The sequence below is a fragment of the Ochotona princeps genome, chromosome 10 (genome assembly GCF_030435755.1).
Source record: "Ochotona princeps isolate mOchPri1 chromosome 10, mOchPri1.hap1, whole genome shotgun sequence".
NCBI classification, from domain to species: domain Eukaryota; kingdom Metazoa; phylum Chordata; class Mammalia; order Lagomorpha; family Ochotonidae; genus Ochotona; species Ochotona princeps.
Window position 1 is genome coordinate 15778270 of NC_080841.1, and position 26319 is coordinate 15804588.

The 26319-nt window shown below is 55.2% G+C and overlaps 1 protein-coding gene across 5 annotated transcripts in view; it reads left to right on the plus strand.

Annotated features, from left to right (window-relative positions):
* Window positions 1-26319, plus strand: part of NFASC (neurofascin) — a 157061-nt gene that overhangs the window by 96260 nt on the left and 34482 nt on the right. For 3 of the 5 annotated variants that reach the window (XM_058669071.1, XM_058669069.1, XM_058669070.1), the window contains exons 4-15: window positions 5158-5263; window positions 6753-6949; window positions 7327-7449; window positions 10359-10529; window positions 14546-14596; window positions 19633-19744; window positions 20034-20218; window positions 21344-21475; window positions 24412-24555; window positions 25015-25126; window positions 25441-25607; window positions 25844-25991. In XM_058669071.1, the coding sequence (XP_058525054.1) occupies window positions 5158-5263; window positions 6753-6949; window positions 7327-7449; window positions 10359-10529; window positions 14546-14596; window positions 19633-19744; window positions 20034-20218; window positions 21344-21475; window positions 24412-24555; window positions 25015-25126; window positions 25441-25607; window positions 25844-25991 (1648 nt within the window). The remainder of the gene's footprint in view (window positions 1-5157; window positions 5264-6752; window positions 6950-7326; window positions 7450-10358; window positions 10530-14545; window positions 14597-19632; window positions 19745-20033; window positions 20219-21343; window positions 21476-24411; window positions 24556-25014; window positions 25127-25440; window positions 25608-25843; window positions 25992-26319) is intronic. The other 2 variants (XM_058669073.1, XM_058669072.1) reach the window with 1 other exon arrangement.

Here is a 26319-nt window from a genome sequence, read left to right on the forward strand (position 1 = left end):
GAGTGCACCATGGTGTGTGTACTGTGAGGACAGTATGGTGGGGAAAGAAGTTGTTGCCATGGCTACCATCTGCATGGTGAGTCTAGGCAAGTTTCCTATGAACAGTCCTGGGCAGATAACTTAGTCAGTGTTGGGATAAGGCCATGTCCCTGGAGGGGAGAAGGGGTGCGGAGGAAACTGGGTTATCACAGAGTGGAGGTCCATTCTCTATGGCTGCCTCTCCTCACTCAGTCACACCTGACACTTGGTTCCTGCATGGTGAACCCCCAAATAGAGAACTTTGGCATCCTAAAGCCCTGCCAGAGCAGCTGACTCCAACACTGTCTTTGCAAAGACCCATCTCTGCGCCTAGAGCCGAGAGGAGAGCTGTAACCTCTGCTCCAGTCTCCCCCCACCCATGTCCCTGAGGAAGGCCTGGGGGACCCCCTTGCCATGTAGTTTCTGGGGAAACACAAGTCCTTGCTCGCTCAGACTCACCCAGAAACAGGATGGCATAATCAGAAAAGAACCCAGATCTCTCATCCCTGCTGTTGTGTTGCTCAACATGCCCACCTCTCTCCTTCCATTCCTTCTTGAAACTCATGGGCATCACAGCTCGCTGACACGGGCAGAGTTCAGTGCCACACACGTCTCTCTTGCCAGTTTCACAGCTGACCCCCACGCAGGTGTCATACTGAACTTCTGGGCTAGCACACACGTGCCCAGAAATCCAGCCACTTCGGCCAGCTCACAAGCAGCTAAGCAGCCCAGCCAGCATAGGACCATCGCACCTCCTAGATGGAGGGATGACCCAGGCTGTGCCAGGGCAGGCAGCTCAGGCTGTTGGGGGCAGGCCCCACCCCTGCGAGTACTGCAGCCTCTGGGTGAAGCAGGGGCCTCCACAACATCCCTCAAGATGAGTATGTGGAAGCTGAGTGCAAGAAGACAGGAAGGTGAGCCCTGTAGGGAGGCCCCAGGGGTCCTGGGGAGGGGGCTCTGGGCCAGATTTCTCCCTTCCCTGTGTTGCCGGAGCCCAGCCTCCACTCACCCTGGGTCTCCTCCACTTTCTCCCTGTCTGTTTGGGGGCTCAGGCTGAAAGCTCTCCAGCCAGATGTGCCCTTTCTCCTGCTTGCCCTTTCTGGGTTTGGGGGAACAATTTCTGAGCTCAAGGGCCAGGCCCTGCTTCCTGTCTTAGCTGTTCCGGTGTGGCTGAGCCCTCACCGAGGCACCCAGCCTCCAGCTTCGTGCCTGCCAATGCAGTCACACACACCCCACCTCTCCAGCCCTGAGGAGAACAGCCTGACCTAGGGAGACAGCCCAGGGCTCCTTGCCAGCCAGCGTAGGTTTGCCAGCAGCAAGTCTGCTGGAAGCTTGCCCTCTGTCCCCTCCCAGCATCAAGGGCACTAAGTTCTGTCCTGGGAACCTTAGACAGGGGACAGTGAAGTCACTCCCTCCCAACCTTACCCCTAATAGCACTGCGGCATACCTGGACAGTGCACACACACATACACACTCCCCATCCTCCCAGGGGTGTGCCAGCGGGTACAGGTGCCAGAGCCAGGCAAGGGAAAGAGCCACAGAGCAGCAGCTTTTGTGCCCCGTTGGCATCTGCTGCCACCACCCCGCAGAGCTGGGCTATGAGCTTCTCCTCCCCCTTGGAAGCCAGAAGACAACATTCATCCCCCCCACTCAATGTGCCCATACAGTGAGTTCCGCAGGAGCCGGGGCAGGTGGTGTGACACTGGAGGGGAGCCGGTGTCCTTGGTCCCCAGACAGGCTGTCCCTCCTGGCAGCTTGTCTTATGAGTTGAATTCCGTCCCTATAATAAATTCCTTGGTAGCGCCATGGTAACTGCAGCTGTCCTTAGGCCAGAAGAGTCCCTGAGGGCTGGGGACAGTAGCCCGCCTGTTCCACAGCCCTGAGGGTCTGTGGCTACCGTGGTCTCCCTGCTTACTCGTCCCCATCCCAAATGTGGAAAACAGAGTGCTGAGGCCCCAGCCATCCGACCCTCTTCCCCTGACTCCGGACTTTGTCTCTGGAATCTTCCCTGGGTCACGGCCACTGCCCTCCATCAGGTTTGAAGCCCCTGGACAATGTCTTGGGCTTCCCAGTGAGCCAGACTGAATACACCGAAGAGTGGACAGGGACTGCCTTTGTCAGGCTTCCCATCGGGGGCAGGGGGAACCCCAGCTAGACAGATACCAACTATGTGTCCCCCTGTGGAGGAGCCAGGGGCCCAGGCTGTAAGAAGCAGCAGGGTTTAGGGCCAACTTTGGGTTGCAGTAGGCTAAGCTGCCACTTGGGGTAACTGCGTCTCATATCAGAGTCCTGGCTGCTCTCCTCCTGATTCAGCTCTCTGCTACTGCTCCTGGGAAGCAGGGGCTAGGGACTGCAGGAACCGAGTCTCTGCCACCCAATGTAGGAGACATAGCGGGAATTCTAGGCCCCTGCTCTCCTGGGAATAGACCCTCCCTCCTGCCCCCATCCACTGCTGCCTCAGCCTGCTTCTGTTCTTCCCAGAATGATCTTTCTTGTCCCTGCAGGAGAATCACACACGCACGAGGAGGCCACTGGAGGAGAGTGGAGCATGCGTGTAGCAGCTAGTTTACATCCCCCTGGCCTTTGCTGCCTTCGTTTCCTGCCCAGGCAGCACTGGGCAAGTGGTAGAGCCACTTGGAACTAACAGGGCCCCTAAGGAATTCATGAGAGGCAGTTCTGGTCTCCCCTTGGGGCTTTTGTGGCCTGCCTATGCCCTCAGGTGTACAATCCTACCTCTCTCTGTCCCCCTCCTGCCCACATCTCTCCCTCTCCTGTGGTCCCTTCTGCATCTCTTGATCCTGGCTAACTGGGGCTACCCTCTCGGAGCCCCAGACTCCTCCTCCATGTGTCTCTCCCTGCAGCTAGAGCAGAAGAGCCTGGGAAACCCCGCTCTGAACAGCCCCCAGCCCTGGCTCCTGAGCTGAGTGTTATCTGGTTTTGACCACAGGGAGGAGACATGCTTCAGAGTTACAGCCCCACGGGTTCTCTTCCCTGAAGACAGGATTTATTTATTTTTATTTGAGAGGCAGATTGTACAGAGAGAGAAGGAGAAATAGAGAAAGGTCTTCCATCCACTGGTTCACACCCCAGATGACCACAGTGGCCTGGGGTGAACTGATCTGAAGCTAGGGTCCTCCTCCAAGGGTACAATGTCCCAAGGTCTTGGGCCCTCCTCCACTGCTTTCCCAGGCCATAAGCAGAGAGCTGGTTGGGAAGTGGAGTAGCCGGGACGTGAACCAGCACTGATGCATGATGCCAGTGCTAGTGAGGGAAGGATTAGCTTGCCATGCCACCGCACTGGTTCCTCCCTACAGATATAATTTAACCAAGGACACACAGGCTAAAATTTTGTTTTGCGGGGCTGGGGATTTAGCCCAGCAGTTAAGACGCAGGTAAGAGGCCCATGGCCCACAGCAGAATGTCGGGCCTCCATCCTCAGCTCCAGCTCGAGATTCCTGCTAATGCAGATCCCAGCAGGCAGCAGTGATGATGGCTCAAGTGCTTGGATCCCTGGCTCAGCCCTGGTCCCTGAAGGCGTTTTGGGAGTGGACCAGTGGCTGGGAGCTCTTTCTCCTCTCAAGTAAACTTTTTAACAATAAATAAACAAAGCCTTCATATCCAAAGTGTGGCCCTCAGACAGCCAGCATGGGTGTTACCTGGATGTTTGTCAGAAATGCAAAGACCCAGGCTCCCTCCCGAACCACTGAACCCCATGTGATTCAAGACAAGCCGGACCTCACACATGTGCACCTGTGTGGGGCACACCTATGCAGGAGTAAGTGCGTGTTTGGTGTTTGCCACCTGCCTCTTTGTGTCCTTCATAGAAAGCACAGAAGGGAGGGGTACTCCGCCACATCTCCAGAGTCAGGCTTAGAAGTGTGGTTTCTCTGTGGGAGTGAACTTCTACCAGAAATAGGGCAGTGAGAACGCCTGTGTCCCTTGAATTTCCCAAAGGATGGGAAAGGCGGAAGAGGGGAGGGGAGAGAACATTTTCAGGTGTGGGAGGAGCCTGGAGCCCTGCTGGCCCTTTGCCCTGCAAACCAGGGTCCAGGTCTGTCCGCCTGGCACCGCAGTCTGACCACCCCCAAATCCCATCTCCTCCTGCCATACTGGCCTGGAGCCCATGTCCCTCAGTGGCATCAGATGGCCTTTCGGGCAGCACTGGCATTTGGGGACATTCAGCACCACACTTTGGTCAGAAGCCAAGCTTTCTGCTGGACATCACCGGTTTCATCTCCCCAAGGAGGCATTGTCACATCCGCAAGCACTCACTGAGTCTTTTCCTCAGCCAAGCCCCGTTCCCCAACCCCCTGGCCCTGCAGCCGTCTTCACCCCTCCCTTGCACGCTGGGGCCTGAGGGTGCCAGGGCAGGTCAGCTGCTCATATGCAATAACCATCTTCTTCTCTTCTCCCTGCCCCATGCTAACCCTTCGGAACTAACAGCAAGCATTCAGAATGAGCGTAAGTCCTCCCTTGCCCCCTCCCCCTGTGTGCCTGGGGCAGTGGTTGCCCCACTGGGCCCCGGAGCAAGGGCCCTGACCCCACAGAGCAGCCTATTGCTGGGAAGCAGGTATAGGATGGGAGTCTAGATCAGAGTTGACTGCTCCCATAGACACCCTTCCCACCAGTAGCCAGTGCCTGTCCCTGTGTGAAACCTTGGGGCTCAAGATCTGGCCCCTTGACATGCAGACAAGTCCCTGGGAAGGCTTCTGGAAGCAACGCTTGCTCAGCCTTGGCCTCGCCAGGGCTGGAGAGCTACCGAGCCTCCTGCTGCTGAGACCCATCATGAGCTATAAGCTCCGAAACCTAAATACTTTTGCTCCTGTAGTCAATGACAATTGACTAGAAACATATGCATTGTGCAGAGCACTGGGCCATAAGAATGAATGGAACAAACTGCAGTTTCCCAACGGGATCTTCTAAAAGGGGTGTCCTGGGGCCTTGGACTTCTACCCCGTATCCTGCAGTGCTGCTGAGGTGTTCTTGTTCCTTCACACACCCAGAATAAGGTGCTCTTGTCCTCTTATGCACCTCTGTGACCACATGGCTCCCGAAGCTCCCTATGCTAGCTGCTCCCCAAGCAAGGGTCCCCTGCATAGGTGCTGCCGCCCTGACCACCCATGGTGTGTTCTGTTGCAGTGACCCAGCCCCCAACCATCACCAAGCAGTCAGTGAAGGACCATATCGTGGACCCCCGGGACAACATCTTGATCGAGTGTGAAGCCAAGGGCAACCCCGCCCCCAGGTGAGTGCCCAGATGGGGGCCTAAGAAGAAGGTGTTTAGCTTCCCCCACACATTCTGCTTCTGGGCTTGTGAGGCTCTAAGGCAGCTAAAACGTTCACTAATTCCAGAAATTTTTCTGGGGGGCCCACCAGGTGGAAGGTACAATTCGGGTGACCAAGGATGCTGAGGGCTGGAAAACCTGAGTGGTTCAGGAGCACCCACAGTGAGGACCCAGGACGCGATGTTCAGAGCGTGACTCTGTTTTCACTACTTGGGGTCCCCTCTCCCACCCTGCGTTCAGCTACCAGGACGTGTTTACTATTTACCTGGTTCTTCCTTTCTGAGTTTGTCTCAACCTGCATGTTTGTCAGGATCCAGTGAGAGGCCCTTGGCTCCAAGCAGGCTCTGAGAGGTGTTGTGACTCACACTGGTGTTCCCCCTCCCCTGACCCCCCTTCACAGCAGGAACCAGGGAGCAGGTGGGGTGTGGGCTGTAAGGACCTTCTCCAAGGTCCCCCAACTTGAAAGGTGCAGACCCAGAATAAACCACAAGGCCTATTGTTCCTAGGGCTTGAAGAGCATGTGGAGCTGTGAGCCCTGGAGCCTGGAGGGACCCACCCCCCCAAGTGCCTCGCTGACCTGGCCTCTGAGGCGAGGTTCCTCTATGAGGGCAGTGACCATGACACTGAGCGGCCTCCTCGGCTGCCCCTGTTTCCTTTCCCCAGTCTTGTCCGGGGCCGGGCAGCCCAGGGTGTGTCTGCTGTAGCCGGTGCACACCCTCCCAGGAGAGACTGAGACCATCCCACACTCTTTGTGCAGTGGCTCAATTCTGGGAGACTTGAAAAGTCTGCGGAGAAGTGGAATTAAGAGATAAATTATTGGGGTTTGAGGGGAAAAAACTTTGAAATTTGTACAGATTTGTTTTTCACAGAATATGCATTTTCCATGACCTTTTTTGAAGTCCCTTGCATCGGGCCAAGTTGCCTTTGCAAACCATGCGTGGTTGTGGCTTTCTCATCCGTGCTCCCTGGAATAGGGCTCAGGCAGCCTTGCTGCTGTTCATCTGGCTCTGGAGTAGATTTGCAAATTCAGGAGATGGGAGGAGCAGAGTCGACTGGCCTAGGGTATTCAGATTGGGGGAAACTGGGATTTTAGAATTTGCATTCCTGGTGGGAAGAAGGAACCACTCATCCTGGATTCTCAGAGTTCAAAACCACATGGCCACTCTTAGAGAACTTGGTGAAACTGATCCGTAACAACCATCTGAGCAGCCCCCATATCCCATCCATGGTGCGCTGCCCTGGCTGGGTACCAATACTAGTGCCAGGCCATGGCCCTGAACTGTCATCTGGTAAGGCCTAAGACTTGGTATTCTACCAGCTGCTCAGCCAGAGTAGAGCTGAGAACCAAGGTACAGTGCAAAGTTAGAGCGCACTTGTCTGAGGTTTGCCTGGAGAAGGGAGCCATCCCATCCGTCTGGGTTGTCACTGCCCTTCCCGCTCTGTCCACAGCTTCCACTGGACTCGCAACAGCAGGTTCTTCAACATCGCCAAGGACCCCCGCGTGTCCATGAGGCGGCGGTCAGGCACCCTGGTGATTGACTTCCGCAGCGGGGGGCGGCCGGAGGAGTACGAGGGGGAGTACCAGTGCTTCGCCCGCAACAAATTTGGCACAGCCCTGTCTAACAGAATCCGCCTACAGGTGTCCAGTGAGTTTCAGGGGGCATTGCAGGGGGAAAGAAAGGGCATGAAAGATCATGCCAGAAGGACTGCCCCTGCCCTTAGCCATGAAGTACCTTGGTACCCTCTATGCACCTCCTCCAATCCAGAAAATCCCCTGAAAAGGAAACTCAAAGCCAAGTGTGTAGTGACCTCACTGGCCACTCTGGGCCGAGGAGGAGGGAAGGGAGAGGTGTAGGCAGGTGCCTGTCCCCATAAAGGGCCCTCTGCCCACACCTCTCCAAGGTCACCCCTAACTGGGCTCGTGCCCCAGCCCGCTCTCTTGCCTCCTTCGCTCTCTTTCCCCTCCTCAAACTCCTAACCCTGACCCTCATTTCTTCCTCCTTTGTCCCTCACCCACCCCCAGAATCTCCCCTGTGGCCCAAGGAAAACCTGGACCCCGTGGTGGTTCAAGAAGGTGCGCCCTTGACCCTGCAGTGCAACCCGCCACCCGGACTTCCATCCCCAGTCATCTTCTGGATGAGCAGCTGTGAGTGTCAGGGGCCTTGGGGTATTGAGGGGGTGGGCAAAGGCTTTCTCACAGCTAGCCACCCTTGATCTGAGAAAAGCAGGTTCCGGGCAGCCGCGGAGTGAGGGGGCAGGCCTGCATGGGGCTGTCTAGGCTCCTGACCCAACCCCACTCATACAACTTTGAGAGGTGCTTGACATCCCTTGGTCTCAGTTTCCTCTCCCGATAGGGCTATTGTGGGAAGTACTTGGTCGTGGTTGTGGTGAGGAGGAGAAGGAAAAGGAAGGCCTTCGGAGGAAGGGAGCCTACTCTTGGTTCTCAGCAGATCGGGGCAGTGGGGACAGGAGGAGGGATGGAAAAGGGTACACACCTGCATGCAAAGACTGTTCCGCTGACGCGGGACCACGGCTTGCTCGGCCTCCCTGGGCTTGAGCTGCTTCCCCTGCTTCTATCAGAAGCAAGGTGGAATCGTGATGGCATTCACAGGCTCCTGTCTCACCTTGGGAAAGCCTTTATGCTTCTCTGTGTGTGGTTCCCTTTCTGCCCTGATCCCTCTGCCCATCCAGTGTCCTTTGCCCACCCCCCTTCCCTGAGAGGCCTCTGCATACTTAGTCTTTGGACCACACTCTTACTGCTGCCTAGGTGTCTCTTAGCTCCTCTGTGTTCTCTGCTGGGCTCAAGGTGCAGTTCACCCTAGGATGGATCAGACCTTTCTCTGCAGTCTACCCCCTTCTTTCCGGGTGCATCCCGCTCATCATGCTGCAATGCCCTGGCTCATTTGCCTGCCATCTCTTTTGCTGGAGCCTGGGAGTTCTTTGCAGGAAAGGCTTTTCCTTAGCCATCTCACCAACACCTAATGCAGTGGCTGACACAGGGCAGACCTCAGGGTAGGGGGATGATTTGAAGAGCCCATCTGCTCTCCCTGTGGGAATGTTAAGAAAGGATGACTTATAATGCCAGCCATGGGATAGGAGAGAGACAGCCGGTGTGTCTGGTCCTCGGAGCTGCCATCCCACTACCCACACAGAAGGAACATAGGTGGCCCTCCCAGCCACTCTGTCCCCAGAGCACACAGTTGAAGCATCTGTGCAGTGAGAAGGGCTCTTAAAAAGCAGGTGGTACGCTTCATTATAGGAGCATGGTTATAATCCACAGCGCTTTTCCATTTAAGGGTAAAATCCATAAATAAAACCAAAGGTACATCTTAGAATCGACGAAAGCTTAGTTTTGATTAAATGCAGCAGGGCCACATTCCATTTCAGTTAGTTCAGCAAGCCACTGTGTGCCCATGTTGGCAGGGTACCACTGCGGAATAGATGATCAAGCCACAGTGCCTGACCTCAGCCCACTACCTCTGCCAGCAGAACCTCAGAACCCTGATCTGGGGACACCCAATGATTTGGGGTCAACCCTGGGGCCACTGAAGTTTTTGTAGCATGAAGAGGCAATGTAAAGTTTGGGCTTGGGTCACAGATAAGTCTGAATTTAAACTGCTGCTCATCCTCTCTGCCTCTGCAAGCCAGGACACGCTGAGTCCTTGCCTTTCATTTATTTTACTTTATTTGCTTGAAAGGCAGTGAGAACAAGACACAAACAGAGATATTCCCTCTCTGTTAGTTTAGTCCCCAAATGCCCTCAATAGCTGAGGATGTGCCAAGGCAAAACTGGGATCCAGGGACTCTGGGTCTCCCATGTGGGTGGCAGGGACCCAAGTACTTGAGCCATCACCTGCTGCCTTCCAGAGTGTGCAGTCACAGGAAGCTGGGATCAAGAACCGAGATGAAAATTGACCCAGGCCCTTCAATATGGGCTGCAGGAGCCCCCGACAGTGTCTTCATTATTATGTAAACACCCAATCTCTATCTTTGAAATTTTTTTAGAAGTTTATTTATGTATTTGCAAGTCAGAGTTACAGATAGAGGGGGAGAGATACCGAGGGAGAGAAATCTCCCATCTACTGGTTTACTTCCCAGTTGGCCGCAGGAGCCACCCCTGAACCAAGCCAAAGCCAAGAGTCAGAAGCTTCTTCCAGGTCTCCCATGTGGGTGGCAGGGAGCTGGCAGGGGGCAGGCAGGGACCAAACATTTTGGCTACCTTCTACTGTTGATGGTTCTTCCAGGCCATTAACAAGGCCCTAGATCAAAAGTGGAGCAGCTGAGACTTTTTTTTTTTTAAAGATTTATTTTATTTCTTTATTACAAAGTCAGATATACTGAGAGGAGGAGAGACAGAGAGGAAGTGGAGCTGCCGGGATTAGAACCAGCGGCCATATGGGATCAAGGCGAGGACCCCAGCCACTAGGCCATGCTGCCGAGCCCGAGCAGCTGAGACTTGAACCAGTGCCCAAATAGGATGCCAGTTATCATGGATGGTGGCTATACCCATTACATTGTAATGCTTGCCCAGATTTTCTTAGCTGTAAAATGGGAATCTTCTCTCCTTCTGAGTGTAAAGGATTAGGCCAAATAGTGCCAAGCTCCAGGCCCTGTCTGAGCCGCTGTACTGCTCAGCCATCGGCACTATCAGGCTTGGGGCTGATGTTTGACACAGAGGATTAAGCTGCTGCCTGCGATGCCTACATCCCAGATTGGTGCCAGTTTGTGTCCCAGCTGTTCCACTTCCAATCCAACTCACTTCTAATGCACCTGGAAGAGCAGCAGAAGATAGCCCAAGTCCCTGGGCCCTACCACACATAAGAAAGACCTGCATGAAACTCCTGGCTCTGGCTTTAGCCTGGTCCAGCGCTGGCCATTGCAGCCATTTGGGGAGTGAACCAGCAGATGGATGCTCTCTCTCCCTCTCTCTCTCTCTCTCTCTCTTTCTCTCTCTCTCTCTCTCTCTGCCCTCCCATTTCTGTAACTCTGCCTTTCAAATAAATAATTAAATCATGATTACGACTAACTGCCCACCGGGTCTCTGCTTCTTCATAGCCATGGAACCCATCACCCAAGATAAGCGTGTGTCCCAGGGCCACAACGGAGACCTGTATTTCTCCAATGTGATGCTGCAGGACATGCAAACTGACTACAGCTGCAATGCCCGCTTCCACTTCACCCACACCATCCAGCAAAAGAACCCCTTCACCCTCAAGGTCCTCACCAGTAAGTAAGGGGCTGGGAAGGCAGCCTGCTGAGCCCAAGTAGCCCTGGGTGGGTGCTTGAGGCTGACCTAGGTATCCGTCCAGCTCATGGAACCTGGACGTCATCTGCCCTCGAACAGCATCCCCTGGTTGTACGGTCTTGAGTCCCACTCGGTCCCACTCTGAGTCAGTGGGACTCACACCTTGGTGGGTGTCAGGACTAGCTGGGCACCTGGCAACTGGAACTGAGGCCCGGCACCTGTGCAAGTGATGTGGCTGCACACCAGAATTTGAGACCTGCTGCTTTAAGGGGTCATCTGGCATCCTGCCCCTGCACCTGTTTATTTTGGTTCTACCCACTTCTTGGCTATCTTTGTATCTAAAAGAAAACTGCAGCATCCAATATCGTAATAAATGATGCTGAAACACGTAGATGCTGATCCCAATGGAGTGGCAGTGTTTGTAGCTTGCAGGTGGATATTTTAGCTTTGTTTTGTTTCCTCTTTTTATTCCTGGACTCTATGTGGCCAGAGCAAAGACTAAGGAACATTTCCTGGCCCATTCTCATGGTGGTAACCTCTGGTCACCTCTTTGGTTGAGACAGGCCAATGCAGAGCATTGGTGGTGTAGCTCTCTGCCCACTTGGGACACTGGGAGTTGTGTGGGCATGTTTTGACCATGGGTATGGAACATGCTTTGTAGAAGACCCTTCCCCTCTAGGAGCCCTTTAGGGTCTCCTTCTGGTTGTGAATGCTGTTTCTGCTGCTGTGGGTAATGAGAATGGTGGGGGAGGCTGGATGAAGCCCCACAGCTGAAGGATGTGCCTAGCAGTGCCACAGCCCCTAGTGAGGTCAGTGCTTCCTGGGCAGGTATAGGTGCAGAGCACTCAAAGTGAGCACTCTCAAGATGACTCCCATGGCCTCATCCGTTTCCCCTGAGCTCTGAGAGTGAACCCAGCCCACATAGGCTCCCCATAGCAGCGAGAGCGCCCCTCGGCAGCACCTGCCTTCTTCATTCTCCTCCTTTTCCTTCCTTCTTTTCTCTGCCTTCCCTCCTCTTTCCCTGCTGTCTTTGCCCTCTCTCTTCTCCTTGTCCCCTCCTCTGATGGCCTCCTCCTGCTGCCATGGCATCCCCATTTGCTGTGATGGGCAGGTAGGTGGTGAGCTGCCCGTGATATGATACCCTCAAGCCCTGTGTGTCCCTGACCAGTTGACCCCTGCCTCACTCTGCTTGTCCCTCTCCAAGGTTGGCTTCTTTCTGATCCAGCCCAGGGTGCACCAGAAGAGAAGGTTTGTTTGTGGACAGCGCCTCCCCAATGCATGTCTGGGTGACCGCCAGCCAGTGGCAAAGCTAGGAAGGACAGTGAGGCATATGCCGGCTCTTGGAGCGACCAGGGGGTGGGCAGCATGAGGGGGAATGAGGATGGTGGAGCAAGGTGCTTGCTGAGCTGACTCTGGGCCCCCGGCTCCTTGCCTGAGGCTAAGAGTGAGCCTGCTGTTTCTGGCATGGACCAAGGTGACCTCCACCATGCTGGGCAGGTGGAGGTGGGCCAGAGTCTTCTCTAAGCTGTTAGAGCTGTAAACATTTAGAAGCTGGGCTTTTTAGAAATACCCTTTTTCTCCCCCAGAGGATGCAAGGGGTGTTTGTGCTTCACTTCCGGGCCTATTGTTCCGTGGTGACCAAACAGGACTCTGTCGGCTTCCTGGACTCTCCCATGGGCTGTCTTGGCTGAAAGCAGGTCCTGGACATCCAAGCCAGCTGACAATTGGGCACAGTTGCTTCAAATAGCACGGGTGTGCTTTCTCCAGTACCCTGTCTGGAAAGGACACAGGCTTCCTTTGTGTGCTCAAAACCAGGTCTGGGCTGGGAGCTGGAGCGGAGGAGTGGGGGAGGGCAGCAGCAAAGGCACTGTTCTCTCTAGGTGCCTCCACCATGTCTGCCTACCTGGGAAAAGATCAAACTGTTACCTTCCCTCCCCCATTGGCCATTTCCTGTGTCACCAGAGGTGGGGACAAGCATGCAGTATACACATGGGCAACTTGAAAGGCTTTGCAAAACCAGCTTTGGGGTGCATGCAGAGATCTATGGTGGATTCAAGGTGGAGTCAGCAGACACAGAGACAACTGCCCCCCTCTGCAGGTATTGTAGCCAGCACCGAGACCCTCCTAGGCCCTGTAAGAGAGAACTGCGGTACAAGAGGAAGTCCCACAGAACACAGCACTTGCTTCCTTCTTTAAAAAAACACTTATTTTTATTTGAAAGGCAGATTTACAGAGAAAAGGAGAGAGAGAAAGAAGGTCTTCTCTCCATTGGTTCACCCCCCAAATGGCTGCCATGGCCAGAGCTGAGCTGATCCTAAGCCAGGAGCCAGGAGCTTCTGAGTTTCCCTTTAAGGTGCATGGGCCCAAGGGCTTGGGCCAGCCTCTGCTGCTTTCCCAGGCTGTAAGTAGGAAGCTGGATAGGAAGTAAAGCAGCCAGGGCACAAACCAGTGCCCATAAGGCACCACAGGGTGGAGGTTTAGCCTGTTGAGCCACAGTGCTGGCCCCATGCACTTGCTTTCTTCTAATGTGCAGGTGACACCCAGAGGGCAAAGAATGTCTACCTAACTTTGTCCTCTTGCCCAGAACTCACAGGCAGTGAACTCGGTCCTGAGTGTGGGTTCGTTCCCTGGCAAGGGTAGGTCCTATTGCACCTGCTGGCCTGGGAACATGGGAGAAGAGCCCTTCTCCCAAGAGAAGGGAGCATTCCTTCTCATGCCCACCTACAGCCCCTACCCCCACCCTATGCACTTGCCCCGTCCTTCCATGGGGGATGGGCTCCCGCCAAGAGCCCCAGCTCTAACCAGGCTGACTTGTCTTTCACAACCAAACCCACGTTGAGAGATGGTTCTCAGTCAGGAAGATCTTCCTGCCAGGTGGTCAGCCAACTTGAGCTGCAGCATGATGCCAGTCCCAGGAAGGAACCCACATCCCCCATCTCTTAATTGGCTGTACTGGTATTGGATCTGTCTTCAAATATGCAAATGTCTTGGCACAGAACCCAGCCTCCCCCAGGCAGTTGGACTGCGTTCTGGGCGTCTCAGGGCCACCTGCCTGCTTGGCTGCCACTCAGCCTCTCAGGCCCCCTGTGGGTGCTGTCGAAACTCAAACCCGGCAGTTGACGGGTGTTGGTGGCAGCTAAGGGTGAGAAGCTGCTTCGGGACAGTGGCCTGATATTTTGTCCCCTGATGGGATGGAGGAAGCGCACTGGTTCTTAATGGCCTTTCGCTGGCACCAAAGCCACTGGTCTGGTCCCTGACAGGTCATTACCATCCCAATTCCTTGGAGAACCCCAGAGGTCCTCATAGGCAGTGCCACTGTCTTGGTCCAGAGTGTAAACCTCATGGCTCCTCCTCGAGCCGCCCCAAGATCTCATTCTAAATCCTAATCCTCTGCCAAGCTCTCCAGGCTCACAGAGACTACCCGCAATGTCCTTACCCTGGAGATGCCTGCTCATTGGATCCCTGGGGATGCCTCTTCCCACCATTGGACCATCAGGAATCTCTCTCCCTGCTTTGGTTGTCCGTAACTCCTCCCCTCCCCAGCCTGTTGCAGCTTAGCTTTTGTTCAGTGCGACTTGGCTCTCCCCACACCCCCCGGGGGGGGGGAGGGCTCACTAACACCCCCCCAAGAGTCCACCTGATCCAGAATCCCAGGCAGCGGGCCTTGGAGGAGGTGTCAGCCCAGAACTGCTGCTCGTTTGTTCGGAACCGTTCTGGGGCTCGTTTGTTCTGAACCGCAGTGAGATCGTGCGATCCGAGTTCAAACCTAATTTCCCTTACCTAAAAACAGACTGTGTTATTGCCTTCTTCTTTTGCAGGATTTAACCTCTTCTTTCCTTTCTTTGGGCTGTTTTGTGTTGCTCGTTCTTCACCCAGCGTGACACGTCTTTCCTTTGCACCCAAGCTCCAGTGCCCACCCCAGTTGTTTTGTGGCTTTGCCTCCGTTGACTTCTCCATGGTCCCCCCCCGTCTGCTCACCCTCTTTTGTTTATTGCAGACCACCCCTATAACGACTCGTCCTTAGGAAACCACCCTGACATGTACAGTGGTGAGTCACAGCGGTGACCTGGGCACAGCCTGGCCTTGTCCTAACCACACTTTGCCTAACCGGACTGACACTGCGTCACTAACTCCAGCGAGGTGGCAGGTCTGACACCGCCACCGGAACGCTGCCTGTCAGGGTGGGGCATTTGCTGGACCCCCATTGGCAGACGCAGCTCCTAACACAAGCTGTGAGCTGCTGAGGTCTTGACATGTTGTTCAAACACAGGCAGCATTGGGCAAGAGCTTTGTGAGGATTCAGTGGAGTGTAAAGGGGCCAGTGGTATGGAGGGGTGGGGACACAGTCCCTGAGGCTGGGGGTGCCCACAGCGAGGTGAAACAGGGGTCCTATTGAGTTCTATTGTCCATTGAAGAGGCACAGAAAGTTTGGTGGGGTGGGTTGTTGTTATGAGCTGCATTCTGCAAATGAACCAGCCGTAGTTACTGGAAGGACCATTTCCCAGCTAGGCCATGTCACTCTGACGTCTTCTATGGATAGGCATCAGGGTCCCGCTCTGAGTCCCTTTCCAAGTTAGTGGCAAGGATGGTGGCACCTGCTGTACTCCTTCACCTATGCCGCCTCTCTGCCTAGTAGTGTGTGCCCACTTCTGCAAGCTGTGGGGCCACAGCTTCAGGTTTATTTCTCACTCAGTGCAGAGCTGTGCACCTGTGTGCTGACCACAGCAGCCTTGACCCCTTAGCAGCCCCTGGTGGGGACTCAGGCATACTGTTTTCCTTCCATAGCTGGAAGCCATCATCCTCTGCTGGCTCTGCAGCTGAGGCCAAAGGCCCCCTGAGGGTGGTCTGATGGGAAGTGTCTGTCCCTAATGTGCTGATAAGAAGCAATGACTGGTGTCTGGAGTGGGGGGGGGGGGGGAGGGGACAAAGGAGCCAGAGTCCTTGAACTTGGCACCAAACAGCTGGTGCACTGACAGAGAGATGCTCCACCCAAGGAAGTAGTGGAACTGAAGCAGATCGGAACCAGGAAGTTCTTGGAGCCTGTTTAGCCCCAGCTCCTCCGCTTGTGTGAGATTAGCCCTGTGGGAGAGTAGGTTCTCAGGGTTGCTTATCAGTAGAATGAAGTGCAAGGGGATTCAGTCTTCCAGCCAATTGGTGACCAGTGGTGCGTATTCACATGGGACTGAGTAGCAGTTGCAAGAACTGACCGGGACTGCAAAACCAGCTGGGGCTCACCACCCCTCACCATGGAGCCGGGCCCCTTGTCCTCAAGCATCTAGAAAGAAATAGTGGAAAGGGAAAAAGGAGGGCAATGCCCAGTGCCCCCTGAGTACTTGGCTTTGAAATACAACATCTCCACTGACTCGGGTGTCTCCCAGTGCACTCTGGGGCAGGCTTCCTGAGTGAGATCCAGGCTCCAGGATGTACCATCGAGTAGCACGGGCAAGTAACTTAATGTTTCAGAGCTGTAATGTCCGCATTAGCCAGGTGGGGGTGCAGGTGTCTGCTCCTGGGGTTAATGTGAGCATTGGACAGGATAAGGTGCATCAGGCTCCAGTGTGGGGTTGCAGTGCACCTAACATCCGTGCTTGGTAACTCTTACCCACTGCTGGTTTGAGAGGGACTGGCTTATGATTGGCCGACTCGTGCCTGGGTCACCTGTGCTTCTGACATTGGGAGGAACATGGACAATGTGAAGGGAAACCATGGGTAGGGAGGGAGGCAGGCACGGATTAGAGGAGTGTGCCATAAACGGAGAAATTACAGAGTGGTCTCGAGAAACAAAAGCTGTTCAGAACCTTGGAAGGAGAAAAGCTGAGAGATTAGGGTGAGACTGCCGGAAGTGAATTCCTGACCGTGAAAGCTTCAGATTTGCTAGACGGTTTTTTTTTTTTCACTGCCAGGGGTTGTTTGGCCAGCCAGTCCTAGAACCACAGACAGGTAGACCAGATGCCGGGAATTCAGCCTCTGCGTGCCATAGTTTTGATTCTGGGAATTGGAAGTAGCACTGCAGTCTAGATGTAAGTTCCAGCTGGCCCAGAAGCTGGTTGTGACAGAAGTTCCCAGATGCATCTGATTGGCCCGTCACACAGCACCTGGCAGAGGGGAACCGCTGCGGCTGCCTGTGCACCTGGCCTTTCTGACAGCAGGAGACAATACAGAGAATTTTTTCACTGGATTCCCCTGCACACACTTTGGTGAGGTGGAGGGATTTTGTCCCCTGATGACCCCTGGCTGACCACCAGCCCATTCTGAGCTTGGGAGAGCGGGGAAGGACTGGGCCTCTGGGGTCAGAGGTCAGATGTCCCAAGTGGCTAGCTCCTCCTGAACCCATGTGGACATGAGCTTTAGCATCCAGATTCTGAGCGTGATCTGGTGTTGGGACAGAGCCCACCCTGGAGATCAGAGGGAGCGGCGGACTCTGCCTGTGGGGGCCTGCTTGCCTGGGCTCCTGCCTCTGTGCCTCCCACACATAAAGCACCTTGGTAGCAGTCACCTTTATTTCAAACTCTCTGCCTCCAAACTTGTGCAGGGAGAGAAGGAGGCCCCTCCCTGCAGGTACAGGGGGTCACCCCAAGTTCTCAGGAATTCCTCCCACTGCAGCTGACCCCATTCTTTCATAGCCTCCCTTTGAGACTGTCCTTAGAGATCACACCTCGCCCCCCAACTCACCTCCTCATTTGCTATGCCCTTCAGATGCCTTGGGGGTGGGGGTCCTCTCTGCCCCCTTCCCAGCTGGAGTCTGAGCAGAGAAGGGATGCCACTCTCCCACACAGGATCTTTCTGCCGCACATCCTTTAACGTTTGGATTTGGGTCTAAAATGCTTCAAGCCGACTGTCAGAAATGGGGACAAGTGTCTCCAGCAAACAGAGGCAACATTGGGCAAGTGAAGGGAGCAGGCTTACCTAAGAGTACAGGGACCCAACCCCAGCTAGCGGTGACCCTGCACAAGCCTGGTGACTCTCTTTCCTCTGCTGGATGGGAGGGAATGCCCCCCAGGCCTGCTGCAGTGACCCAACACAACCTGAGTTTAGCACTTAGCCCCCAGCTCCTGCTCACCACACAGTGGCCCCGTTGTCACTGCTGACTTCAAGAATGTTCTCTGCTTTTTTTTTCAACCTTTGGCTTATTTCCCAGCAGTGTCTCCTTCTCTGGGGGTGTTCTGTGGCCCACATGCTGCAGAGATGTGCTGTAACTTTTTTATAGCCCCCAGCTGGATTTCTCTCCTCCCCAGTCTCACTGCTTTGCTGGTCCTGTGTGCTTGTGACACCACATGCAGGGTGTAAATTAAATGTCCACGGGGGACTCAGCCTCACATCTATATGGAGTGGGAGGGAGCCTGACACCTGAGCGGGGACCTCTCCCACATCATCATAAGGCTCCCAGCTTTTCTGAGCTGATGGAAGAACCTCCCACCCCGGGGTCTCCTTCTCTTCCTGGTGTCCTTGACCTTTTGTTGTCCTGAGTGTCCTGGGGACTTCCTGAAGGTGGGAGGGAGGAAGCTATGCTTGGGGACTGGCTTCCTTGGTACAGAGAACTGGGGCTGTGAGAACTGTTGATAGAGGTGGTAATCCATTAACCTCATAATGCATTAACCCCTTCAGTAGCCTCTGTTGTGTATATGTGTGCTGTGGGGTAGGCAAGGATGTCCACAGAAATGTGGCATGGGGGAACAGTCGCCTTCTGTTTTGTTTTCCTGTCCCCTTTTAATCTGTTCACCCCGCAACCATTTACCGAACACCTGCTAGGGGCCGTGTCTCCATCAGCAGCCTAATCACCTGCTTGTGTCCCATGCTTCCTTCCCCTGACAACAAGATAAGTAGTGGCAGACTACATGATGTGTCTCCCCACCATGGATAAGGGAGAGAAGTCAGGTGCCCCCAACAGGAACCCCTCGGTCCCACTAGACAACAGCTCATCCAGGGAGCTCCCACAGGGAACAATGCCAGCTGTACCCACCACTGCTTGGTCCTCACTCTGCCAGCCCCAACCAGATCACTACCCGCCTTTCCCCACCATGAATGCCTTTCTTCTCACACTCCCTGCGTCCTGAGAACTTCCTGCATCATCAGCTCTGCCTTCCCTTTGCCTCCTCCTCATCTCAGACCCCTGAAAACCAGGCATGGCTGATTGTTCCTTGTAACTCTTGCAGTCGAAGCCAACCTGGAAGTCCTGATTGGAAAACCCTTGCTCCTGTCCCTTCCCCTTCTATGGAAAGAGATGGTTCTGGCCAGGTGGGATCCACTCTGCTGTGGGTATCCACAGACTGGCAGGACCATTCACATGAGGGAGACAGCCATCCCAACATGTTCCAAACCCAGTCAGCCTCTGGGGACCTCCTGGCCTCTGACGTGTGTGTGTGTGTGTGTGTGTGTGAGACAGCTTCTCGCCCGGTTGAGTTGCACATCACCTCTTCCTTCTTGGCTGCCACTATCACTCTTCCTGCCACCCCATCCCCCATTTCACATACAATTAACACCTCTTCCCAGTCCCCTCCCAAAGTCATTAGTGAGGAAGCAGCATGGGCCTGTCCCCTCCCACTGAGTGTCCATCCTTCTCACTCATTCTCTCCACACCTTTGCTCAGCTGCGGTGATAACCTCCCCCGCCTTGCTGGGGCTGGGGTCCTGGGATTTTGTTGTAGCCCCTGACCTGCAGGTCCCAGAGAGCAGGCTGATTGTCCGACAGCCCTGCACACCCCTTCCCTGCCTCCCATGTCCCTGTGTCTTGGAAGGAAGGTTCATGGGGAAATGACCTAGCCTGTGGTCACTCCAGGGGCTGCTGGGAGCCCAGCCCAGGATGCTCACTGGGGCAGACTTTCCTTTGCTCAGGCATCTCAAACCCTGCCCCCAGGGAAGGTGGGAGGAGAAGATGGGTAAGGATCTCTGGCAGATCCTTTCAGGACTTATAGCTGCTGGCACGTACCTGTGATGGGATGACCAAGGCACCCGAGCTTCCCAAATCAGCTCTCAGGGCTGTGCAAGCCCATGAGGTGATGTCAGCCAGCTGGGCGGCAGCATTGTCTCTCTGACCCAATTCAGCCAGGGCAGCGGGCTCACACACACTTGCTGTGTCCTGTTGCAGCCCGAGGAGTTGCGGAGAGGACACCCAGCTTCATGTACCCACAGGGCACCTCGAGCAGCCAGATGGTGCTGCGTGGCATGGACCTGCTGCTGGAGTGCATCGCCTCAGGGGTGTAGGTATCGCCCGCACACCTGTCCGCAGCCACCTGCAGCAGCATGGGAGGTAGCCCGGAAGGTTGCCTCTGCCTGGCATGTTGAGAAAGGAGATGGTTGGGCATTCTGTGTGTGCATGTGTGTGGAAGGACTCAGGTGGGGTCCCTCAGGTGCCCCATGTCAGGAAGGGTGGGCTCAAAGGACAAATGTCCCCCTGGGCCCAGGATACCTCGAAGACTCTGAGAATGCAGCCAGCAGCCACATTTAGGGGTAAGTCTTGTGTTTCCCCAACTTGGTCTCCTCTCCTAGCCCCACACCAGACATCGCCTGGTACAAGAAAGGTGGGGACCTGCCCTCTGACAAGGCCAAGTTGGAGAACTTTAATAAGGCACTGCGCATCACCAATGTCTCCGAGGAAGACTCCGGGGAGTATTTCTGCCTGGCCTCCAACAAGATGGGCAGCATTCGGCACACAATCTCGGTGAGAGTAAAGGGTACGTTGTGTGTATTTCTCATTATGCTCCCTTTGCCACCTTGAGCACCACCCTGTCCCTCCCCCTGCCCAGGGCTGTGGCAGCCAGTGAGGGGAGCTTGCAGTTCAGCAGTCAGTGGTAATAGTGACCCATCATGGGTGATACTGCTATGGGTGGGTGGGCCTGTGTGTGCCTGGCTGGGGGAAGGAGATCCACTCTGACCTTCAGCCAGCTCTTTTCTGCACTGGGATCCCCTCAACAGGTACATTTCTTCCTGTGGCCCATTAGCCCAACTTCCAGAGCTTTCCCTATGTTTCATTTCACATCCCCATTCGCGACGTGTTGTCCTAGCCCTGTGCTGTCTGTGTGCTCATGCGGGCCACGGGAAGACCTCATGGCCAAGACAATCATGTTAAATCATTTCCCTCTCCCCAAAGCAACAGGGCCTGCCCCCTCCAGCTCCACCTCATCTCAGCCATGTGTGGTGGGCTGCCTGGGTGGTGAGACCAGAGAACAAGCACTTCCTCTGTGCCCCCACTAAGGGATCTTGCAGCTGTGGGAGTTCCTAGCCTTTGCGGAAACTGACCCAAAAGACTCTCTTAGGAAAAAAAAAAAATCCAAGATGTTTCCAAATCAGTAGAAGGCATGGCCTGCTGAGAAATGTGCTCCCTTAAGGTCCTGTGGCTACAAGGATCGGATGAGGCCACTGCTGAGTGATCTCATCTTGTAGGAGTGACCACGACCCACAGGGGTTGACCCAGTGTCCACTTCACCACCTCCCCAGGCTGTGGCTTGAGCCCTGGCTGCACGGCACAGTGTGTGTGTCCTCTATAAGCCTCGGCCACCCAGCACTCACATTGAGGAGGTCTGGGGCCTGACATTCAGATGCTTTGAGAGCTCTCCTGGGGCAGCCACTCTTGGACCTATTGCTTGGCGAACTTGACATAGGCAGGGAGCATTCTTGTGGCCAGGCCAGGCACACAGGAGCTGGACTAAGCCTCCCCATGCAGTTGAGCCTGGCCCAAGGGGGAGGAGGGCTTGGGCTGCGACTCCAGGCTTCTTCCTTCCTAAAGGAAGTCGGTCTCTGCTGCGTCCTGCCTGCCCCATGCATCTGACTTCCCCATCCGCACCCTCCTTGTCTTCCAGCTGCTCCCTACTGGCTGGATGAACCCCAGAACCTGGTGCTGGCTCCTGGCGAAGATGGAAGGCTGGTGTGTCGAGCCAACGGGAACCCCAAGCCCACCGTCCAGTGGATGGTGAACGGGGAGCCCCTACAGTGTGAGTAACATGCCCTTGACCGTGCCCCACTGTTGAAGACCAGCCTCCCAGCTCTGTGGGCCAACCCCAGCTGGAAGTGAAGAGACAGTGGGTCACCATGACTGTTGCTTCCCCAAGCCCAACTACTCCTCAGGACTCTCGCCTCTTGTTTGTCTGAGCGACTAGCTCAGCAGGCCCTGGCTGTGTCCCCAGGTCTAGGAGATTTGCAGAACCCTGGCTCAGGTCTGGGGACTGTGTCTGCCTCTTCTGGGGTTTGAATTCTTGAATGACAACCAGGGCCTGGCAGTTGGAAAAAAGCTCCAGTAAGTCACTGCCATGAGTTTACCAAGTCGCTGCAGGCACAAGAAGAGGTAGAATGATATGGCAGCAGAAAAAATTGTGGTTGGATATGAAGAAGAACTTCCTATAAGAGCAGAAGTGCACAGGAACAGGTTAGGGAAAATCTTGTCCTGCCCAGAGTAGGGATTCCGGAGGCCCTCATAGCCTTGGGTCTCAGTCAAGTTCTCAGGGCCTGAAGGACTTGCTGTGGAAGCAGGTGCAGAGGTGGGGCCTAGGGAGAGGGGAGGCTGAGAAGGTGCCCTTATCTATCTTTTTTAAAGATTTATTTTTGCTTATTTGAAAAGCAGAGTTACAGAGAGAGAAGGTGAGATAGATCTTCTCATCCACTGGTTCACTCCAGAAATGGTCACAATAGCCATAGCCTGGCCTTACTGAGCCAAAACCCAGGAGTTTCTTCTAGGTCTCCCATGAGGGTGCAGGGGTTGAAGCACTTTGCTGCTTTCCCAGGCTCATGAGCAGGGAGCTGGATCACAGCGGAGCCAGGACTTAAAACAGAACCCATATTGGATGCAAGCTGAACATGCTATGCCACCAGGGCATGCCCAGCACTGGATCCCTGTGGTCTCTCAACTCTCAGAAGTTCAGAATGAAAAATAGGGTTCTGGTTTGTGCAGCAAGTAACTCCAAGCATACTGGGTTGCTAAGTGATGACACCCTGGGCTGGCACTAGTCTACAAACCCCCAGCCCTGTCCTCAGGAGAGACTGTGGCCCTGGCAGCAGGCAGAAGCAGAGGGACCTGGCCTGCCCTCTGCAGTCCTCCCTGTCCTGTCCCCCGGCACTCAGACAGGTGACAGAGCCAGCTACAGGATACCGTGAAGGCAGTGTAGCCCAGGGAAGGGATCACCTGGCTCTTGCCCCATGGGACGTGGGGAGCGGGGAATGCCAGCCAGGAAAGCTGTTCGTGAATACTGCTGGCACTGCTTTCCTTGATGCCTTTCTGCTGAGCGGGGCTCAAGGGGCTGATGGCAGAGATGCTGATCTCGTCTCCATCTGCTCCGTGTTGGGGAGTGGTGTCCTCAGGGCCAGACTCCCGCCCCTGCTGCCCCTCATCCCTCCCTCGTGGGTTGGAGTGAGGCCCTCTGCCACCCCAGCTGGGGAGCCCAAGGCGAAGTCAGCTGTCAGCAGTCAAAGATGAGGAAGTGACCATTCTTTAGAGTTCTAGAAAACTTGAATTCGACAGCTCGTTGTTGTCTTTCCTTAACTTCACCCTCCTTGGGAGGGTGTGGAGGTGACAGGCGGCAGTGCTCCTTCCAGCTTCATGGACGAAGGCGATGAGGCCCAGAAGGATGCACTGACGTCCCCAGGGCACAGAGCCCCAGCTGCAGTCCTCAGAGGACTGACATGGTGCTGTCCTCCCTGGGTCAGGCTATGGAAGACTGGAGCTTTGGCAAGCAGGAGGATCCTTGGGGCTGGCATCGTGGTGCAAGAGGTTAAGCCACCATTTGTGTTGCCAGCATCCTGTAGCAGAGCTTCAATTCCAGTCATGGCTGCTCTGCTTCCAATCCTGCTCCCTGCTAATGTGCCTGGGAAATCACCAGCAGACGGCACAAATGCTTGGGCCCCTGCATCTGCATGGGAGACTCCGAGAGAGTCCTGGGCTCCTGGCTTTGGCTGGGCTCAGTCCTGGTGATTGAGGCGATTTGGAAAGCAAACAAATGAATAGGAAGAGTTCTCTGTGTCATTCTGCCTTTCAAATAAATAAAATATTTTTAAAAGATTTTTGTTTTGTTATTGGGAAGACAGATATACAGAGAGGAGAGACAGAAAGAAAGAGCTTCTGTCCATTGATTCACTCCCCAAGTGGATGCAACAGCCAGAGCTGCACTGACCAAAGCCAGGAGCCCGGAGCCTCCTCCAGGTCTCCCATGCAGGTGCAGAGTCCCAAAGCTTTGGGCCATCCTCAACTGCTTTCCCAGGCCACAAGCGGGGCCACCAGGATTAGAACTGGTGCCCAAATGGGATCCTGGTGCATTCAAGATGAGGACTTGAGCCACTAGGCTACCATACTGGACCCTAAAATACATTTTTAAGTTAGGAGGACCCCCGTCTATTTATGGGGGGCCCTGGCTGCCAAGTCTAACTGTGAATGTCTGCAGAGGATGGGAAGGTGGTAGATCCTGCCCATTTGTGTATTGCTTTATGCTTTGCAAAATGCGCTGAAATATGTGTACGTAGGACCCTAATGATACCAGTGGCCATCCATGGGGCGGGACCTCCTGCCGATCATGTTCTGTACGTACAAAATCTCCAGCTGTCTTCTCCCACACCCTGTGGGGCGACCTGGTCTGCAGACAGGATCTCAGCAATGCTGGCTGGTGCTGTGGTCAGAATTCAGCCGCCTTTTGCCTTCAGAGCCTGTACTCGCTGCCACACCTGCCCAGCTGCCAGTTGTTCAAGCAGGGCTTTGTCTTCCCAGGGCATAAACCGATCCAGTCTCCAGTAGGGTTCTGCCAGGGCCCCTAGCTTAGTTGTGTGGGGAGTCCAGATATTCTGGGCCCTGCCAATGCTGCCTGTTCCTAATGGTACCTAAGAGATCTGACCGGAGCCCCCATCTCCTGTCTGACCATTTCTCATGGGTCGCATCTCTGACCCACAGCGGCCCCGCCCAACCCAAACCGCGAGGTGGCTGGTGACACCATCATCTTTCGGGACACCCAGATCAACAGCCGGGCTGTGTACCAGTGTAACACTTCCAATGAGCATGGCTACCTGCTGGCCAATGCCTTCGTCAGCGTGCTGGGTGAGCTGTGTGGAGCCTGCCCTGGGACTGTGTCAGGACATGGGTGTGCCTTCTTGTCAGAGAGGCTGGGTGGGGCTGGATGGAGGTCAAGTTGGTGGGAAGGTGGAGAACTAAAATACGTACCAAGAGTAGAGAAGACAGCCCAGGACCCGCTCTCACCCTCGGTATGTTGGCATATCTGTTATGACTGCCCTGGCTGCCCTTGGGGCATCAGGCAGGAAGTGCCTCTCTCGGCCAGGAGAGGACTCTGGAAGGACAGCTTGCAGAACCTGCTGGGGAAGCTGGGGTGGGTGCAGGTGGGCAGACAGGTTGGCTCCTTCCTTGCCTGCTCCTTGGAGGATCCTTGAAGAGGTGACACACAGGTGTCACAGGGTCTGTAGGGAGAAGGCGTGGGATTGGCGTGTTTGGTGGAGGGACAGAGGAGGCGGCCCTTGGAGCCAGCACCGGCTCTCGCCGTAGATGTGCCACCCAGGATGCTGTCGCCTCGGAACCAACTCATCAGAGTGATCCTCTACAATCGCACCCGGCTGGACTGCCCATTCTTTGGATCGCCCATCCCCACACTGCGATGGTAAGACCCAGGTCTTTCCTGGCAGGGGTCGTTGGTTGTTCTCACCTTTCTGGTGCTTACCTGGTCTATAGGTCGGGTACTTACCAAGACCTGGGAGCCCTGCAGGGTCAGATCAGGGAGGACCACAGCGGGTCCCCCAGGGCCGGCCCCTTAGCATACAGAGCTAGAGTGGGGGCAGAATGGAGGTCCCAGGAGGGGCCTGCCAGAGGTGGGAGGCAGGTGCTGCAGGTTGAGGCTCAGGGCTGGAGACCCCTGGGGTTCTGGCGAGCGGGTGCCTTCTCAGTATGCTGTGTGTTCTGCCACTCCGTCGTGAGGTTTAAGAATGGGCAAGGAAGCAACCTGGATGGTGGCAACTACCATGTGTACGAGAACGGCAGCCTAGAGATCAAGATGATCCGCAAGGAGGACCAGGGCATCTACACTTGTGTCGCCACCAACATCCTGGGCAAAGCTGAGAACCAGGTCCGCCTGGAGGTCAAAGGTAAAGGCGTTAGGGGGTTAGGGGTTTGGGCAGGATCTGATGCTGGCCCCGGGGCTGTGTCTACCATCAGCCTGCCCCAAGGAGGGGCTGGGAAGGAAACTGCTGCCTGCCATTTCCACCAAGTTCCCATCCATGCAGGGCCTCAGGGTCACCTTGCTTGGCCACGTTGGGGTGCTGGGCAGAGAGGGGGCCCATGATGACTCCCCCCGCCCCACTCTGCCCTGGGCTTCTCCCAGACCCTACCAGGATCTACCGGATGCCTGAAGACCAGGTGGCCAAGAAAGGCACCACGGTGCAGCTGGAGTGCCGTGTGAAGCACGACCCCTCCCTGAAACTCACTGTGTCCTGGCTGAAGGACGAGGAGCCCCTGTACATCGGAAACAGGTCTGCCCCTCCCCCTCACTTACAGGCGCTGGGGGGGTGTTGCGGGTGTTTGCGCTTCCCTTGCTCTCAGGTCAGAGACACGTCCACACCTGTTGCTGACAGGAGACCACACCTACCCCTCTCCTTCCCCAACCCCGCTCCTGCTCCTCCAGGCATCACAGAACACACACAGTTGCAATATTCCTGTTCTCCAGCAGAGGGCAGGGCCAGTCAAGCCACACGTAGCCACTGCAACTAGTGCTTTTGGCCTGGGTCCTGACACACCGGGAGTGATTGCTAAGCCCACATCTCCCTCTCCCCTTGCCTCAGCTGCTCACTTCTTCAGTGC